The 18,442-nt window shown below is 43.6% G+C and overlaps 1 protein-coding gene across 1 annotated transcript in view; it reads left to right on the top strand.

The window, feature by feature from the left end:
* The window catches only part of SARS2 (seryl-tRNA synthetase 2, mitochondrial), a 46,691-nt gene extending 29,823 nt beyond the window's left edge, over positions 1-16,868 (top strand). Inside the window, exons 11-16 of the mRNA XM_068250604.1 lie at positions 679-766; positions 849-961; positions 4,702-4,795; positions 10,950-11,042; positions 13,065-13,130; positions 16,446-16,868. Coding sequence (XP_068106705.1) covers positions 679-766; positions 849-961; positions 4,702-4,795; positions 10,950-11,042; positions 13,065-13,130; positions 16,446-16,574 — 583 coding nt within the window. The 3' untranslated portion in view covers positions 16,575-16,868. The remainder of the gene's footprint in view (positions 1-678; positions 767-848; positions 962-4,701; positions 4,796-10,949; positions 11,043-13,064; positions 13,131-16,445) is intronic.
* The last annotated feature ends 1,574 nt before the right edge of the window (positions 16,869-18,442 follow it).

The raw sequence follows: 18,442 nt of genomic DNA, 5'->3' as shown, positions 1-18,442 counted from the left end.
TTTGCATCAGTGGTTTATCAGTTTTACCTGACCATAATGGAAATTAACTGATTTTATGTGTGAACCCAGCCTGAAGGAGGGGAGGAGGTAGTCAGTCTTCAAGCAATTAATTCAAGTTGAAAATCACAATTCCGTCCCAATCCTCAACATTTGGGTACTGATCAGATTATGTTGTGCTCTCTTTGAAGATGGTATTAAATCTCCCAACCTTTAGGCTGGTTTGGTAATTGCATTTGCGGTATGATGTGTCCCCCGCTGACCACCCCCCATTGCCTGTTTTTGTTAAGATATTGATGGTTAATAAGTAATGGTGTTGTTGATCTGATGGCTATCTTGTGTCTTTAGTGACAATACAAGAGTCCATGGGGGTGATGTATGTGATGGTTTATAATGAAATATATTTTAGGTAGAGTGAGTTTTTATGCTTTCGTATTAGCTGAATGTGTGCTCAGTGTCAGTTATCATTTAGAGATGCCATGGAATGCTATTTTTGTTTTTTGGTTTGTTTTTTTTTCTGTTTTTTTGGGGGGTTTTTTTGGCTGTAAAGTTTGTTACATGTGGCTCTACTGTATATTCTATTCTGTTTTTCAATAAATTATTTTGAAAAAAAAATACTGCTGTTTACATGCTAGATTCCTGTACCTGTGGTTGCTGTAACCAGCGTTTTTGTTTTTGTAGGACTGTCTGCTGCAGCACGTGTTACAGAGCAGAGACCGACACAGGCCGAGAGACATGGGGTCTGTACCGAGTCCATCATTTTACCAAGGTCTGCCTCTTCCTGTTCTGCTGTCCTGCTGTGTGTACCAGCAGCTACCAGGCCTCTCATCTCCTCCCTCTCTCCTCTGCAGGTGGAGATGTTTGGGATCACAGCTGCTGAGAGTGGGTCGGAGAGTCAGGAGTTGTTTGATGAATTTGTGCAGCTGCAGAAGGAGATCTATTCAGACCTTGGTTTACACTTCAAGTGAGTGTCACCTTCCTCTTTATGGGTCATTACACACTTTTTTGTTTCAGCACTTGCTGAGGGAGAGACAAGTGCTGTGATAAGATGACCTGTACTGGGGGGAAAAAATAGATGCTTACCATTTCTGCACAAGGTCCCTCTGACCATATCTGACAAGCTTGTCAGATATGTTCTTGTGGCCGCACTCTTGTCCATATACTATCACCCAACACAGCCATACTGCGCATGTGCAAGTGCAGCACAGTCTTCTCAGTAGCAAGAAGGTGGCAGTTCATGGAGGGGGGCACGTCTGTGAACAAGGAGAGGGTTCCAGCTAGCAGGGGAGGGGTTAAGGAGGACATGGGAAACCTCAGGACAATCCAGAGGCTTCCCTCTACTTAAAGGGACACTATCGATTAACATGTTGTTGTTGTTTTTTTCAGTTGAGATAGGACATGTTTGGGAAGGGCTGCTAAGTACTGGTGTATACATTTCATTGCTTATCTGTTTGATTACTGTTATCTAATTCCTTTCACATTTTTCTGATAGCGGTCTGCTGAAATTCTGCAGACTCAGCCATGAGGGGAGGGGGGAATTCCCTCACAGTGTATCTGTTAACCCCGTGTGTGCAGAGAGCTCAGTCTGAGACAGGCAGAATTTATCTCACAGAGAGCAGAGGAAATGTATCTTATGTGCAACATAAACATTTCTAATGCTGTTGTTTGTGAAACCTGATACCTGTTTTCAAATAATCTGCTCCAATACTACACTGTTCTTAGCATGTCAGACTGCAGAGATTCATACAGATTCATATCTCTGCAAATGAGACATTCCAAAGATAGCTAAAATCTACACACAATGAATGAAAGCTTTTGCCTCTGATATTTAACATGAATAGTAGGAAAATGTTTACACAACTACTTAGACGTTATTTGTACATTGTCATTTTAGAACACTTGGGCATTGATAGTATTTCTTTAAGGTTTTGTTTTTGTTTTGTTTTTCTTGTATGTTACAGGTTTGCCTTAATACCCATTGATTTTAAAAAATCTCCCAGGAGCCTAAACTATAATCTAATATGACCCAGGTGTGAGTGGCAGATCCTATCGGCTAAAGCTGTGTACACCTGCTAGATGAAATGCATCCGATAACCTCCTCTGCCAAGAATCTAGCGTTTGTACAGTGGCCACTGATGCCCCCCAATGCCTCAAACAGCAAGATCGACCTGGCCAAGCATTGTTCTCTCCACCGTTGGTCCTCTGCCCCATCTACTATACTTAGCAGAAAGCCAAGCAACCAGTGTGTACAGTGATCTTCCCTGACCTCTCATCCAAAACAATCACTGATTGCTTCAGATGACATTTATCTAGCGTCTAGCTTTACACCTGCAACCGGTACCGGTGCCCCTTCTGGGCAGGAAGTATGTCACTGGGATTCTCGTCGGTCTGCACATGTGCTGCACCACGCTCAGTCATCTACACTTATTGTGTCACCCCGAACACCATGTGTTAAAGAGACTCTAAAGTCTCAAAAAAAGATCTTTTTATTTAATAAAAGTGTTTAACATAATAACCCTACTTAAACCGCTGCATCCTCGCCGCTCTAATCTAACAAAATCCCCCTAAACTCCCCGGGGCGCAATCCGGGCAGCGCTTCTGTGTGAGGCAGGGCTATGAGCTGCAGCTCTGCCTCACACACGTCTGTCAGCCCGGATCGCCGCCTCTCCCCCGCCCCTCTCAGCCTTCCTTCACTGAGGGGCGTGGGGAGAAGCGGAGATCCGCCACTGACAGACACGTATGAGGCAGGGCTGCAGCTCAGTCATAGCTCTGCCTCACACGGAAGCGCTTAGGGCAGCAAAATCCACGACCAAGAAAGCCGTGGATCTTGCAGGGGAGAGGGAGGGGGGAGTTAGGGGGGATTTAGATTACAGCGTCAGGAATGCAGCGGTTTAGTTAGGGCTATTGTGTTAACGTGAACTGCATTTAAAAAAAAAAAATGAAGCAAATACTTAAGGAGAGGGAAGGCTCTGGGTCATATAGAGCAGTGTTTCTCAACATTTTATTGGTATGTACCCCTTTTAAAACCCTGTACTCACCAAGTACCCCCTAGCATAGTAAACATCATCACAAGTACCCCTTGACAAATATATTTAATTGTAGTACATAATTGGTTCTAAACAATTTCCAAGCATTTACTTTGGTTTTTAATTAGATAATATACTAATTTGGTGTTTAAGATTTATCATTTTCTAAAACTCGAAATTAGTTATTTTTGGTTAAGTATATCAAGCCCGAGTACCCCCTGGAACCATCAAAAGTACCCCCTGGGGTACGTGTACCACATGTTGAGAACCTAGGATATAGAGCCTTCCGTCTCCTCTCTCAGTGCCCACTATCCTGTGCTGGCTCCACCCATTTCAATCCCCCTACCGAAAGGGTATTTGGAAGTCTTCGGGAGCTGTGTCCTCCCAAAGACGTGCAGCTTCATACTGCACAGGCGTGAGCGTGCTTGCGCAGGCGCAGTACAGGGCCGCCTTTCTTCAGGAGCATTCAGGCTCCCTGAAGACTTCTGAAGCCTCCTTCGGCCGCGTAAAGCAGTATTTGACTAAATTAGTCAAATACTGCTACCGGGCGAGCCAGCACTGGAACGAGGGGACCAAGAGAGGAGGCGGAAGGCTCTATAGGACTCAGAGCCCTCCCTCTTCTTGGGTAAGTATTTGTCTCATTTTTTTAAATGCGGTTCCCATTCACTTTAAACACTTATTAAATAAAAAGATGCTTTTTTGACACTTCAGTGTCTCTAAGTGTAGTGTAGTAACGCACTGCAGCCCTTGGATTGGATACTTCTGGCCCACCACAACAGCCCGCAATAGGTGTGAAAGTCTCCATAGACTCTCATTGCTTATGTGGCCCCTTGTGGTAAAGTAGGGTAACGCAACACAGTTTTGACTCCTAGTGTAAAAGGGGCCTCAAGGAACTACGATAAACACTAAAGGTGCGTACACACATGCGACTATAGTCGCTTGAAACTATCGTTCCCCGATCGTTTCAAACGACGATCGTTTAAAAAAAGCAACTAACGACGGACGAGCTAGATCGTTAAAAACGAACGATCTAGCTTGGTGGATTTTTACCAACGACGATCGTTTGCAAAAGTAGTACATCGTTGGAAACGGTCGTTCGTACTAGGCTTGACATGTGCATTTCACTATTTCTCCATGAAATTTCTCATTTTTATGCGCAAGCGCAATAATTGCTTTACGTGATGTAACGTTCGTTCTAACGATCAGATCGTTACACACAATTTAAAACTAACTTTACTTAGGTCGTTCTTTCATCAATTAAAAGTTCGTTTGTCGTTGACAACGAACGATCGTTGTCGCATGTGTGTACGTAGCATAAGAGCCTTTTTCAACTACACAGCTAAATCACAAATCACTAGGGTTGCTACTTTCATAGAAATCCAGAGAAGTATTTTCCACTATAGTGATTCGATTTGGAAATTGCAATCACTTTCTGGAGCGATATTTACAGTGATAATGCAATGCAAATGAAAAATCGCTATCGCATAACATAATGAAAAATTGCTGGCGTTTGTGATTGCGTTTGCTAGTGGAAAAGGGCCCTAAGAGTCTGCTGTGTTTACAATGGAGGATGAGCTGATCAATATGCTCTTTGGTGCAGTATTTATCCTGCAGGTATCACTGAGGTGTGGTAAGGCAGGCCTGTATACATACCGTAATATTTTTGTTTTCCTTTCAGAGTCTTGGAGATGCCAACTCAGGAGCTTGGCCTTCCAGCCTACAGGAAATATGACATAGAGGCATGGATGCCAGGCAGAGGAAAGTATGGGGAGGTAAGTATTATCAAGGAGAGCAATAACAAGCCAAGTGAGATGATGGCATGGATTATAAGGCTCTGATAGTATTACTGATGGAAGTAGTACAGTCCTTACTGTGAAGGCTCTACAGGCTGCATGGTGGAGTAGTGGTTAGCACTCTTGCAGCACTGGGTCCTGGTTCAAATCCCAGCCAGGGCACTATCTACAAGTAGTTTGTGTGTTCTCCCTGTGACTGCGTGGGTTTTCTCCTGGTACTCCGGTGACATCTCACATCCCCAAAACATTGGGATAAGTTAACTGGCTTTCCCCTAAATTGGCCGTAAACTATGATGCATACACTACACCAGTGTTCCCCAACCCTGTCCTCAAGGCCCACCAACAGTACATGTTTTGCAGAAAACCACAAACATTCACAGGTGAGGTAATTAGTGTCTCAGCAGAGCTGATTAACCACCTTTGTGGATTTCCACAAAACCTGCACTGTTGGTGGGCCTTGAGAACAGGGTTGGGGAACACTGCCTACACGATATAGGCATATGACTATGGTAGGGATTGGATTTGGAGCCCCTATGAGGGACAGTTAAGTGACAAGACAAATGTACTCTGTATAGCGCTGAGGATGATGTTCGATGTCCGTGTTATATAAATAATAATTCCCAAGCAGCTCGGGGTGACCCAAAACCACAAGGAAAGTATAGGGGACCAAAAAGACATCCTACTAAGAAGCAATGCTTCTTAACTACTTTACGACCGGCTCACGCCAATTGGCGTCAAGTCCTGGGGCTGCAGTTTCCCAGGGAACGGCCGCGCGCATGCGCGATTGTTCCCTGCTACTTCACCGTGATTAGCCTGCTAGGCGCTGATCGCGGCTAGCAGGCTGTTTGTAAACGAAAGGGGAAAGAAAGCCCCTTTGTTTACATGCGTACAGCGCTGCAGTCTTCAGCAGCGCTGTACAAGATTGGCCCGGGGATCGCTGTCCTCTCATAGGCTGATGCCTATGAGAGGCGGAGAGCAGGACGGATCGCCGTCCTGCTCAATTCTTTAGGCAGAGAGGAGGAGGGAAGGAGAGGGGCAGCGGCAATGAGTCTCTAAGATGCTGAAGAAAAAAAAACACAAGTGACCTCGGCGAGCCGACCCCTTCGGCAGCATATCCCCTTAGGGACAAAAATAGCAGGTGAGTCCGATCGCCATACTCCTTAGCTGGGCTGTGCAGGAGGTTGAAAACTGCGCAGCCCAGTACAGAAAAAAAGTGCCTGGTCTTTAGGGGGGTTTAACACTACAGTCATCAAGTGGTTAAAACAGATAATTCAGCTTTTAGTGAGCGACTGTGCCATTTCAGATAGTTTACTTTATACAATCATGTGAGGTATTTTTTTTTTTATGTATTGTGTGTGTTTTTCTTTACAAGAAAACTATTTTGGCTTTCTTGATTGGCAGTTAAGGATTTTTTTTGTGGTGTATTGCATTTTTAAGCATGCAATATGCTACATCCTTGCAAAAATGCATGCATTTTAATGTAATAGTATACAGAAACACAAGCATACACAAAAATGCGCACCGCAATCCGGGAGGAAAATACACATGGCAGATGCATTATTGGTTATTGTGAAAAGCCTCTAAAGCACTATGGAAGTGTTTGGGCTAGATAATGGTGTAAAAATTGGCACAAACAGATGTAGTAGCTATTGGGATGTATTAAACAAAACATTTCCAGCAGAGGGCAGCAGAGCTTAAAATGCTTATTGATTTGTTTTGCACAGTGTAGAGAACAGAATTATCACATGGGCAAAATTAATTTGATTAATTGGTTGTTTGTGTAGTGTTATTACCTGTGTTCCAGTTGTACGTGATCAGCTAACTGTCGGCAGATGAGGGGAAAATCCATCATAAAATGGGATGGAAGTTCCCGAGCACAGGGGAGGTGCCTGAGAGGCGATCAGATCTTTGGCGGTTATGATAATGTCATTTGGGATCGGTTTCACATGAGGCTGGTGACTAAACAGCTGGGAAGCGGTATCCACAGTTCTGAGTTGCGTCATCAAAGTGAACTTCCACCTTTAAAACGTTGCTCAGTCATTTCTCAGTGCTACACACGTGATTTTTCCCATTTGAATTTTAAGTGTCTAAAACTCAGATAATTTTCCAGCTATGAAATTTAGGAAAAAATATTGCCCTGGAACTCCCCTCGTCCTGCATGAGCAATAACCTGCAATGCAAGTCTTCCTACATACCTGGGGCAATCTCCAAGCTCTGTCGCTCCGATCTGTCGGTTTGCTATTTGGACAACTGAAGTGAGAGGGATATGGAGGCTGCCATATTTATTTCCTTTTAAAGGGAAAAACAAGGAAAAAATAGTTTCTCCAATTTCGTCCCCTATAGTTTTAATATAAACACTGCTACTGTACATAAAACCCACACATTTTATCTGCCTATTTGTCCTGGTTATCACAAGATTTTAATTATGTCCCTAGTACAAAGTATGGTGACATTATATTATTTAAAAATAAAGGTGTTTTTTTTTCTATGCAATTTTTTTTTTCACTAATTTCATGTGCACGCTCGCAGGAACGCACGTGCACGCCTCAGCATGCATACGCGCACAGTGGCAGAAGCACTGTTGGACTTATAAAATCGTCCTGGAGCCATTAAGAGGCTCTAGCAGGATGTTTTTATAAGTCTACTTGTCATGAAGTGGTTAAACAATACCAGTTGCCTGGCTATCCTGCTTGATCCTTTGCCTCTAATACTTTTAGCCACAGACCCTGAATAAGCATGCAGCAGATCAGGTGTTTCTGACATTATTGTCAGATCTGCCAAGGTTAGTTGCATGCTTGTTTCTGGTGTTCAGACACCATTGCAGCCACATAGATCAGCAGGGCTGCCAGGCAATGTGTATTGTTTAAAAGCAAATAAGTATTGCAGCCTCCATATTCTCACTTCAGTTGTCCTTTAAAGGTAAGCTAAAGTGAGAGGGATATGGAGGCTGAGCTATTTAATTTTAAGCACTATACCAATATGCCTGGCATGCTGCTCCTCCTAAATTAGTCTAGCAACAGACCTGTCCCTGGACCAGCATGCAGTCAGGCAACTGGTATAGTTTAAAAGGAAATAAATATGGCAGCCTCCATATCCCTCTCACTTCAGGTTTCCTTTAAAACTTGTGGACCTGATATCCTAGCGATCTCTCAATCAGGATGTCACTAGTTACCCAGCAACCGTGGACTGGTTAATTAACCTCTGTCTGTTATTAAGGGGTTGGGATGTGCAAAAGGTGGATCAGCGCAACACCAGGCCGCCTCCGAATGGCCTCCAATCAGAGATGCGCTGAGCCCCCCCAGGAACTACAAACGCACCTTGAACCCAAACAGAAGCTCTGCATATACACCAAAAGCATGGCTGTTAAGTGGGAGCAGCTGACTTTTGGTGTATATGCAGAGCTTCTGTTTGGGTTCAAGGTGCGTTTGTAGTTCCTGGGGGGGCTCAGCGCATCTCTGATTGGAGGCCATTCGGAGGCGGCCTGGTGTTGCGCTGATCCACCTTTTGCGCAATTTTCGATTTTTTTCAATTTTATTTGGTAGCGCACCCAGGCTATGCATATACATAGGTTAGGATTTACTTAGTGTTAGGCCCCTCCCATGGAGGATTGACTTCTTCGCAGTGGTAGGGACGAGTACTTAATAGGTTGCATGCAAGCTGTTACAGGAAACCAACATCCTCCAGTGGTAGACAGGTCATGTGTATGCTCGGTGTGTATTCGACCCCACAAGTGGGGCTTGCACTCTTTTGCAGGTAGGCACTAGTCTGTTTTTAAGTAGCGCTGCTCATTTCCTTGCTTTATATTTGATTATAGTCTGGGTTGCTGAGAGTTTGGGGAATTTAGTGGTTATGTAATTGCAGTTGCATGTAGCATCCACAGCAAGAATTTTTATTAAAAATGATGTATTAAAAAGACTGCCGTTACAAGGCTGCTAATGTACTAACTCCTCAACAACCACTAAGCAGTTAAAAGTGTACCCAAGGTGATGTGTAACATGAGATGTAACATGGTGGCTGGATAGTGTACTGGTTAAGGGCTCTGCCTTTGACATGGGAGACCAGGGATCAAATCCTGGCTAGGTCAAGTATCTATTCAGTAAGGAGTTCAAGGCAAGACTCCCTAACACTGCAGGGTGGCCTCTTGAGCACGTCCCAGTGGCTGCAGCTCTTGAGCGCTTTGAGTCCAACAGGAGAAAAGCGCTATACAAATGTTCAGATGATTATTATTATTATTATTATTATAGATAAACATATGTATGTACAGTGCCAGACACACAAATAACTAGGCCATTTCTTTTTCTTCTTCCTTTTTTTGTTTTTTTCTTTTTTGTGCATGTAGGACTTAATTTCAAGGCATGCACTAAGCTGGTCCTATTGTTATTACGTTACTCCATTGGTTACACTAATCCTTTTAGCCACATCACATGACTAGAGCTGGTGGCAACTGGGCAGTGGGAGGGAGCTTGGTGGGGGAGGAAGGGGCTGGCAGAGATTAAAGGGAACTAAGCACCTTTTCTTTCACTGGAATTTCTCCTGGCATAGAAGCTGCCATGTTCCTCCTCCCCTTCTCACAGCCCTTCTTTATAAAAGTCAGTGATGCAATCTTGACACATTCATCTCTTTGAAGAAACTGTCCTAATTACCCTCCCCCCCCCCCCCCTTCCTTTCTGTTGATGAAAAGGTATTGTTTACGTCTTGGTAATGACCTCAATAAAACAATTAGCTTCCTGAAATCTCTGTGGTGATGGACGGCAAGCCTGCTGAAGTAGGCTAATAAAACTACTTTGAATGTAAAATAAGGTGTAAAATGGAACTTTATTTTAATAATGAGACATATTGTTGGCATACATTTCTCATGTGCTATTGAGACGCCCTGGGTGCTAAAAACGGTGCTCGGTTCACTTTAAGGCCTGGCCTTAAAGAGGAGTCTTCCTCTGTAAACCATTGGACACAGATTCACGTTAAAGGAGGGAACCTGGGGTGAGAGACACATGGAGGCTGACTTGTTTATTTTCTTTTAAACAATGCACATTGCCTGGCTGTCCTGCTGATCCTTTTGCCTCTAACTTTTAGGGCTGGTTCACACTTGCTGCTTTTTCAGATTTTGTTGATCGCCTTTACTAATGTATCCCTATGGATACATTCACACTGCAGTGTTTGCAATTTCGATCAAAATCGCAAACATGCTGCATGTAGCGTCTTTGGGGTGATTGCGCTGTGATTCTCGTTCTATTGAATGGGAATCACAAACGCAAATCGTGCTGATTCGCAAGATTTTGCCCGCCAAATTGCTGTTGTGGCCCTAAATGCGATCGCCAGGAAGCGGCGGGTAAGTGCCCAATGTGAACCGGCCCTTAAAGAGAACCAGAGATGAAGCACCCTCTTGTATTTTACCTTATAAATCAGTGGGAACATGACAGTAAACACCTAATCTGCTCTTTGTTTCATTGTTCTCTGTGTAATCTGACTGTTATCACCTCTGATAAGAATCCCTGACTGAGCACTCAGGCTGCTCAGTCTAGCTTTGCTACAGAAATATTATAGCTAAGTCTGTCTTCCGTGGTGTTATTTCAAGCCCAAGCCTGCCCCCTTGTGGCTCTGCTATAATGACTCAGCAATAATCATTCCCAGCAAAGCCAGATTTAATTGCTCAGTCTGGGATTCTTGTGACTGCTGATAACAGACACTTTTAGCAGTGAGGGTGAAACATAGAGCATGGTAAGCATGGTAAGTGTTTTCTCTAATGTTCTTACTGATATACATGGTAAAATACACAAGGGTGCTTCATCTCTGGTTCCCTTTAACTATAGGCCCTGAGCAAGCATGCAGATCAGATGTTTCTGACTGAAGTCCGACTAGCTTAGCTGCATGATTGTTTCAGGTGTGTAATTCACACACTACTGACCAGAAAGATCAGCCGAACTGCCAGGTAACTGGTATTATTTAAAAGGAAATAAATATGGCAACCTCCATATACCTTATCACTTCGGGTTCCTTTTAAACGGAGAGCAGCCATATTAAGAGCCATGCATTGTACACAGAGATGAAGACCTTACAGGCAAAAGCCATTATACAGTTACTACTTGTTGTTTGATTAGAAATCCCCTTTAACCTTGATGTTCCCTTACCCAAGATTTCCAGTGCATCAAACTGCACCGATTACCAGAGCCGCCGCCTGAACATCATGTACCAGAGGCCTGACGGGGAACTCCGGCACGCCCACACAGTAAGTAATCTCCACAGTGCACAGTGCTCATCTGTTTATCTAACATTAGCCAAAGGACACCTGCAGTGAGAGAGATATGGAGGCTGCCATATATATGTCCTTTTACACAATACCGGTTGGCTGGCATCCTGGTGATTTTTCATGCATCAGTAGTCTGAATCACAAGCATGCAGCAAATCCAGTCGCACTTCAGTCAGAATACTCAATCTGCATGCTTGTTCAGGGTCTATGGCGTATCAGAACCAGAGGATCAGCAGGACAGCGAGGCAATATGGATTGTTTAAAAGGGAATGAATATGGCAGCCTCCATATCCCCGACGCTTCAGTTGTCCTTTAATAAGGTTGTATGTAGAAAAGAATCTGCGTTATGCCGCCCATCCATTTCATGTTCTTCCACCCACCTCGCCATTCTGGATTTTCAAGTTCGCCTGTTACCAGTTATGGTTGTTTGGAATCTGTTTTAACTGCTTAAAGGAAACATCCGAGCTGAAAAGAAAAAAACAACTTCTACTTACCTGGGGCTTCCTCCAGCCCCTGGCAGCCTATCTGTCCCTCGTCGCAGCTCAGCCCGGCCACGCGCAGGCGCAGAAGATGCCAATCTGGCGAGGTTGGCTGGGAGTGGAGCTCTGGCGCGGGACAGATAGGCTGCCAGGGGCTAAAGGAAGCCCCAGTTAAGTAGAGCTTGCTGTTTTTTTTAGTTTTTTTTTTTTTTAAGCTGACACTTACCTGGGGCTTCTATCAGCCCCCTGCAGCGGTGATATCCCACGCCGTCCTCCTCTGATCACCCGTTCCCTGCCGCTGGCACTGGGCATTATTCGTCTCCCGCTCGCGTCATCGGCGAGAGCTCGGCCGCGCAGCCGCAGTGTAATCACTCGCGTGATTATGCGGGGAACGGCACATCGGGAGAGGACGGCGCAGGACATTACCCCTGCAGGGGGCTGATAGAAGCCCCAGGTAAGTGTCAGCTTGTTTTACTTTTTTACTAACACAGAACTCCTTTAAGGTATTTGTATACAGTTGGGGAGCAGATCTGTCGGGTTATGTGTCTGAACTGACTTCAAAAGGAGTCACTCTGATTGCTGTTTGTGACTGATGCTATACTACAGTATATTTATCAATAGGTGGAGCTCTGTGCATTCCTTTCCACATACAGTAGTGTCTGTTATTCGGCACTGACTGGGATCAGCTGATGCCGGATAAGTCCTTTCTAGTTACTTGATATTCTGTGTTAAAAATGGGCCTAGCTAATACAGCTATACCCCACGCTATATACATACCATGAATGTTAAAATACAGTAACTCAAAGTATATTAACCTTGGTTGAGCCGTGGAACCCAGTCTTTAAAGTGAACCTCCAGACTAAAAATCTTCTGCAGCACTGAAAAGGCTTGGTGTTTCTTTAACCGTTTCACAGCATCAGAACTTTGTTTTTCTTACACAAGCCTCATTTTTAGCTGCACAGAAGAAAACTGCCGGGCATTTTTCCCCTGATGCTGTGCAAAGCATGATGGGATTTCTGATGTTCTCGTTCTGCTGTTGTGGCGTAAATTTTGTTTTTTGCACTTTGAATTTGAGATTTAAAGTCTAGCGCACAAAGCTGGGAGGGGTGATCAGGACACAGAACACTTGGAACTGTCTTATGCTCCCTGTCACCTCCTTTCAACCAAAAAGATGGCAGCCCCCATGAAATCACAAACATTTGCCTGTTCTTTTAAAACAGGGTGAGTAAGAGATTACTTATTTGTAAGTTTTTTTTGTATTTGTAAGTTTAATATATATACTATATATAGAGAGGATCAGAAGGGCTACCAGATAACTGGAAGGAATTATGGCAGCCTCCATATCCCTCTCGCTTCAGTTGTCGTTTAAAGCGATGGAGGTGAATTTTTATAATGATGTAAAATACAGTCTATCTAAATAGAGATTGATCAAATCCATTTTCTTCAACTTAAATAACTGCCTGGAGTTTATTCAGTAATGTCTTTTGTTCAATTTTCTATAATCTGGTTTTCATTTCTGCAGATTAATGGTACAGCTTGCGCAGTCCCACGTCTCATCATTGCCATTCTGGAATCCAACCAGTTAAAGGTAACAATAATATAATAAGGTAAATTTCCAGATATTTTTGGGGCTTGTGTTCCCTGTATGTTGTTCTTGCCACCTGATCCACAGTGGCTACTGCAGGCAGCCTCCTGGGACTCTACAGAGTGACCACTTCCTCGCAGGCCACGGACTTAGCACTCTATTCATCAAAGTATCTCTATAGTGAATACGGTTACATCATCTTACCTCTGCAGGTGTTCATGTCATGGAAATCCAATTTGTAAGATACATTGGCCTCAATTCACTAAGCTTTTCTCCTGTCTTTAATAACGTTTCTAGAGTTATCACCATGGTGATGAGGCATGTAGTATTCAGGAAACATTTTACCTCAGGCAAACCTAAAGTTAACTCTTCTGCCTTTAGCGGATCGTCTTGAGCGGATCATTCAGAAACAGCCTTATCAGTCTGCAGACACTGTACACACGCTCTACTGTCGGCAGAACGCCCGCCCAGCGGGAGGGTCTGACGGACCCGTCGTTCCTTACAGTAGTGCGTGTGTATGCACCTTAAGGAATGAAGACATAAGATAACTCTCTCACTGTGTGGTGGCAAGTTATCTCTTGCCTTATTATCTCCAGCATGATCTTAGTGAATTGAGGCATTGGCCTCAATTCACTAAGATCATGCTGGAGATGAGGCAAGAAAAAACTTGCCACCACACAGTGGGCCTATGTGCAATTTACTTTTTCTCCTGAGTTTTCACCTAGGTGATATTTTCACAATTTGTCATAAAATGCCTTTTAAGCCACCAGCAAGCAAGGAAACCCTCAAAATAAATTTGATAGTACTTTTTCACCAACTGTTTGGTACTTTTTCAATTGTAAAATGCTGAAAAGTTAGTTTAAAGAGAAGATAAAAAAATATCACCTAGGAGATAAAAGGTGAAAAAGTTAATTGCATATGGGCCAGTGAGAGAGTTATCTTATCTCTTCATTCCTTAAGTTACCTCTTCTGCACTTAAGTTACCTCCTCTGTAGATTTTTTCACACACAGTAAATTAACAGCCTAGAATTCTGGAGTTATTTTAAGGATTGAAGAGTTAACTAACTTAAAGACAGAAGAGTTAACTTTTTAGGTTTGCCTGAGGTAAAATGTTTCCTGAATACTACATGCCTCATCACCATGGTGATAACTATAGAAACGTTATTAAAGACAGGAGATAAGCTTAATGAATTGAGGCCATTGTATCTTGTAATGTCCAGAAAAAGTAACTTTCCAATAACTGGCAACTTTGTATCTCTTGGTTATGTAAAGAGACACTGAAGCGAAAAAAATAATAATTATGATTTAATGAATTGGTTGTGTAGTACGGATAATTACTAGAACATTAGTAGCAAAGAAAATATTCTCATATTTTTCATTTTCTGTTATATAGTGTTTTTTTATAACATTGCATCATTCACTAATATTTGCAGTTTACACACTACTCTTCATTCTAAATGATTTTCCAGAGCAGGCCAGTGAACTATTGACCTGTCCTCTTGAGAGAAAAAGAAAATACAGTGACTGACAGTTGAGATAACAAGCTTCAGAAGACAGAGCTCTCTGCGACTTTGAAAGTCGTGGAGCTCAATGGCTCTTTTGCATCGATAACTACTAAATAAATACTGGAAACAATATTAAACTTATGTCTCTGCTCGTAATGTTTTATTTCTTATCTGTACTACACATGCAAATCATTATATCATCATAGTTTTTTTTTTTGTTTTTTTTTTTGTTGCTTCAGTGTCTCTTTAAAGTGACCCTTAAGCTCCCCCCCAAAAAATGAGTTTCTCACCTGGGGCTTCCCTCAGCCCCCTGCAGCTGTCCGGTGCACTCGCCGTGTACCTCCGATCCTCCTGGCCCCGCCGGCAGCCACTTCCAGTTTTGCCGTCAGCCGCCGACAGGCTGGGAAGACGAGTGATTCTTCGCGTTCCCAGCAGCATAGAGGGCGCTATTGTGGCTGGGAACGGGAAGAATCGCTCACGTTCCCAGCCTGTCGGCGGCTGACGGCGAAACCGGAAATGGCCACCGGCGGGGACAGCCGGTAACTTTCCAATAACTGGCAACTTTGTATCTCTTGGTTATGTAAAGAGACACTGAAGCGAAAAAAATAATAATTATGATTTAATGAATTGGTTGTGTAGTACGGATAATTACTAGAACATTAGTAGCAAAGAAAATATTCTCATATTTTTCATTTTCTGTTATATAGTGTTTTTTTATAACATTGCATCATTCACTAATATTTGCAGTTTACACACTACTCTTCATTCTAAATGATTTTCCAGAGCAGGCCAGTGAACTATTGACCTGTCCTCTTGAGAGAAAAAGAAAATACAGTGACTGACAGTTGAGATAACAAGCTTCAGAAGACAGAGCTCTCTGCGACTTTGAAAGTCGTGGAGCTCAATGGCTCTTTTGCATCGATAACTACTAAATAAATACTGGAAACAATATTAAACTTATGTCTCTGCTCGTAATGTTTTATTTCTTATCTGTACTACACATGCAAATCATTATATCATCATAGTTTTTTTTTTTGTTTTTTTTTTTGTTGCTTCAGTGTCTCTTTAAAGTGACCCTTAAGCTCCCCCCCAAAAAATGAGTTTCTCACCTGGGGCTTCCCTCAGCCCCCTGCAGCTGTCCGGTGCACTCGCCGTGTACCTCCGATCCTCCTGGCCCCGCCGGCAGCCACTTCCAGTTTTGCCGTCAGCCGCCGACAGGCTGGGAAGACGAGTGATTCTTCGCGTTCCCAGCAGCATAGAGGGCGCTATTGTGGCTGGGAACGGGAAGAATCGCTCACGTTCCCAGCCTGTCGGCGGCTGACGGCGAAACCGGAAATGGCCACCGGCGGGGACAGGAGGATCGGAGGGACACGGCGAGTGCACCGGACAGCTGCAGGGGGCTGAGGGAAACCCCAGGTGAGTAAAACTCATATATATATTTTATTTTTATTTTTTTTTTTTTGGCTTAAGGGTCACTTTAAGTGAGGCAAAACCTTTGGAGCCAAAGCTTTGTCAAGCTGCCCTTACCCTTTGGAACTCCCTACCACACCCAGTAAAGACAGCCCCTTCCCTGGAGTTATTCAAATCAAGACTAAAAAGCTACCTGTTTAGCCCGGCATTTCCAGACTTCGAGTTCTTCCTCTGTACCACAATTTGCCAATCAAATCATTGGTCTGAGACAAGCTTATGCGCTTTGAGTCCTACAGGAGAAAAGCGCTTTACAAATGTGTTGTAGTAGTGAACTCAAGGCAAGAAACAGTGTTTTATAAGGTGTAAAGATGAGATGGGTCTTTAATTATGCTGCTTGTCACAGGATGGCAGAGTGCGGGTCCCAGAGGTCTTGCAGCCTTACATGGGCACCGAAATCATAGAAAAGCCAACTTACACTCCACAGAAGTATATTGGACCAAACCAGAAGAAGTCTGAGAGCAAGAAGACGTGATGTGTCCGAGAAGGAGGTCAGGAGCCAGTCCGAGGTGCTCCATGCTGAATGAAGGGGAGTGGAGGAGCCTTATAGGTGTCCAGTATAACAGGAGGTGGGGAAATGTGGTCACAGAGCCCAAAGCAACCAGTCAGATGCCTTCATGTTCTTCCTGTTCTAAGTTGCAGTAGGAAAATGATAGCTGGGATCTGACTGCGAAGGGCCAACATGGACTATATATGCACTCATCCTAATATCTGGTCAGAGCTGTGGCCTTTTCTGTAACTTATATTGTAAATAAACATATTGTTCTTATCTTGCCTCTTTGTCGTCTTATTAACTATTTTGTAGTCCTGGATTCATTTCTGAATAGTCCCTAAGTCCCCCCCTCACCAAACATCCTGACAAGAAATGGCATTGGAGGTAAATACAAACATACAGAATTACAGAGAATTGTTGTACTTTCAATCTTTAAAGTGTACCTGTAGGGCAGGTATGTCAAACCGGTCCTACGAGGGCCGAGATCCTCACACATTTTTGATACAGCTCAAATGAATTGATGGGTCTGAATCAGGAAAGGTGTGGTCCATCAGGTAGAACACATTCCTTTCTTTCTCAGTCCATCCTAAACACTGGCATGGATCTGGAGTTCGACAAGTGCTGTAGGGGAAAAAGTGCTCCCACAGGGTACCCACCTCAGGAGGAGGAAGCCTCTGGATTCTAGAGAGACTTCCCCCATCATCCTCCACTGGCCCGTTTGCAGTGCCGAGGCCCCCAAAAAGTGCTTATTGCTTGTCGACAGCTTGTCCATGCGCATGGACCTGCTCAGGCTCTGGTGGAAAAAGCCAAGCCTGATTGTCTACAACTGCGCAGTAGCACAAACCTGATCGGGCTCTGCTTTTTCTGCTGCAGCCCAATCCGGTCCATGCTACTGCTGAGGCGTAGTGTGGCCATGCTTCAGGGGTCTCATGGCTGGCTGAGGAGGACTGGGAAAACCTCTCCAGGATTCAGAGGCTTCCAACTCCCAAGGTAAGTATTGAAAATTGGCTGTGGGAAACCTCACAGGGTTGTCACCATAAAAATCAAATTTCAACAGCAACAGTCTGAGTGTATGAAGTGATTAAGATGCTAATCCTGCATTCAAAACTTTTTCTGCTGTTATGGTTTGGAGATATTACATACCTTAGGAGCACTGGCCCTTTAATTGCCATTGCCATTGGCTGGCAAAACAGTTGCATGCTGGGGGGAGGGGTCGTCTTTTTATCTATTATATATTCCTTCTCTTCTCTTTATTTCCCCCTCCTTCTAATGACATAAGACAGTGCACTTCCTAGTATAGACCTCAGTGGGTGTGTCTGAAGAGACTGGGAGGAGGGCGGGTAACGAATACACAATCAGCAAGAGGAGAAAAAAAAAGTGAGGGAGAAAATAAAGCCAGGATTAGCTTCATTTAAAGGTAACCAAGATGGAAACTGCCTAGAATAGGATTCTCCTTTATAAAATTCACAGGAATCCAAATGCAATGCATCTGTTATGCAAGTAGAACTAGTATTTATCTACTTATATATGTGCTTTTTATTTCTAGGTTAGCATGGGTGTTACGTATTCTCTAAAGCAAATTATTACTTTTTGTATGGCCATTACCTTTTGGTCACCCTCCCTCGGAGTGGTTGACTCCTCCTGCCTGTTCCTCTTTCATACAACACTGCTCAGCAGAGAGCCCGTGAACATGTCTGTACAACAAGCATGCAGTTTATGAACACAACGGCAAAGCAGGCACCATCGGAAGCCTACACAACAATGGAATGAGCATACACTTAAAGTGTAGTTTAACTGACATGTGACATAATTAAATATTGGTGTATATATACTACCAAGCCTACTTAGAA

This window comes from Hyperolius riggenbachi, chromosome 8 (assembly GCF_040937935.1).
Source record: "Hyperolius riggenbachi isolate aHypRig1 chromosome 8, aHypRig1.pri, whole genome shotgun sequence".
In the NCBI taxonomy this organism is placed as follows: Eukaryota; Metazoa; Chordata; class Amphibia; order Anura; family Hyperoliidae; genus Hyperolius; species Hyperolius riggenbachi.
Note: the sequence above shows the minus strand (reverse complement) of the source record. Positions and strands in the feature narration are given on the sequence as shown.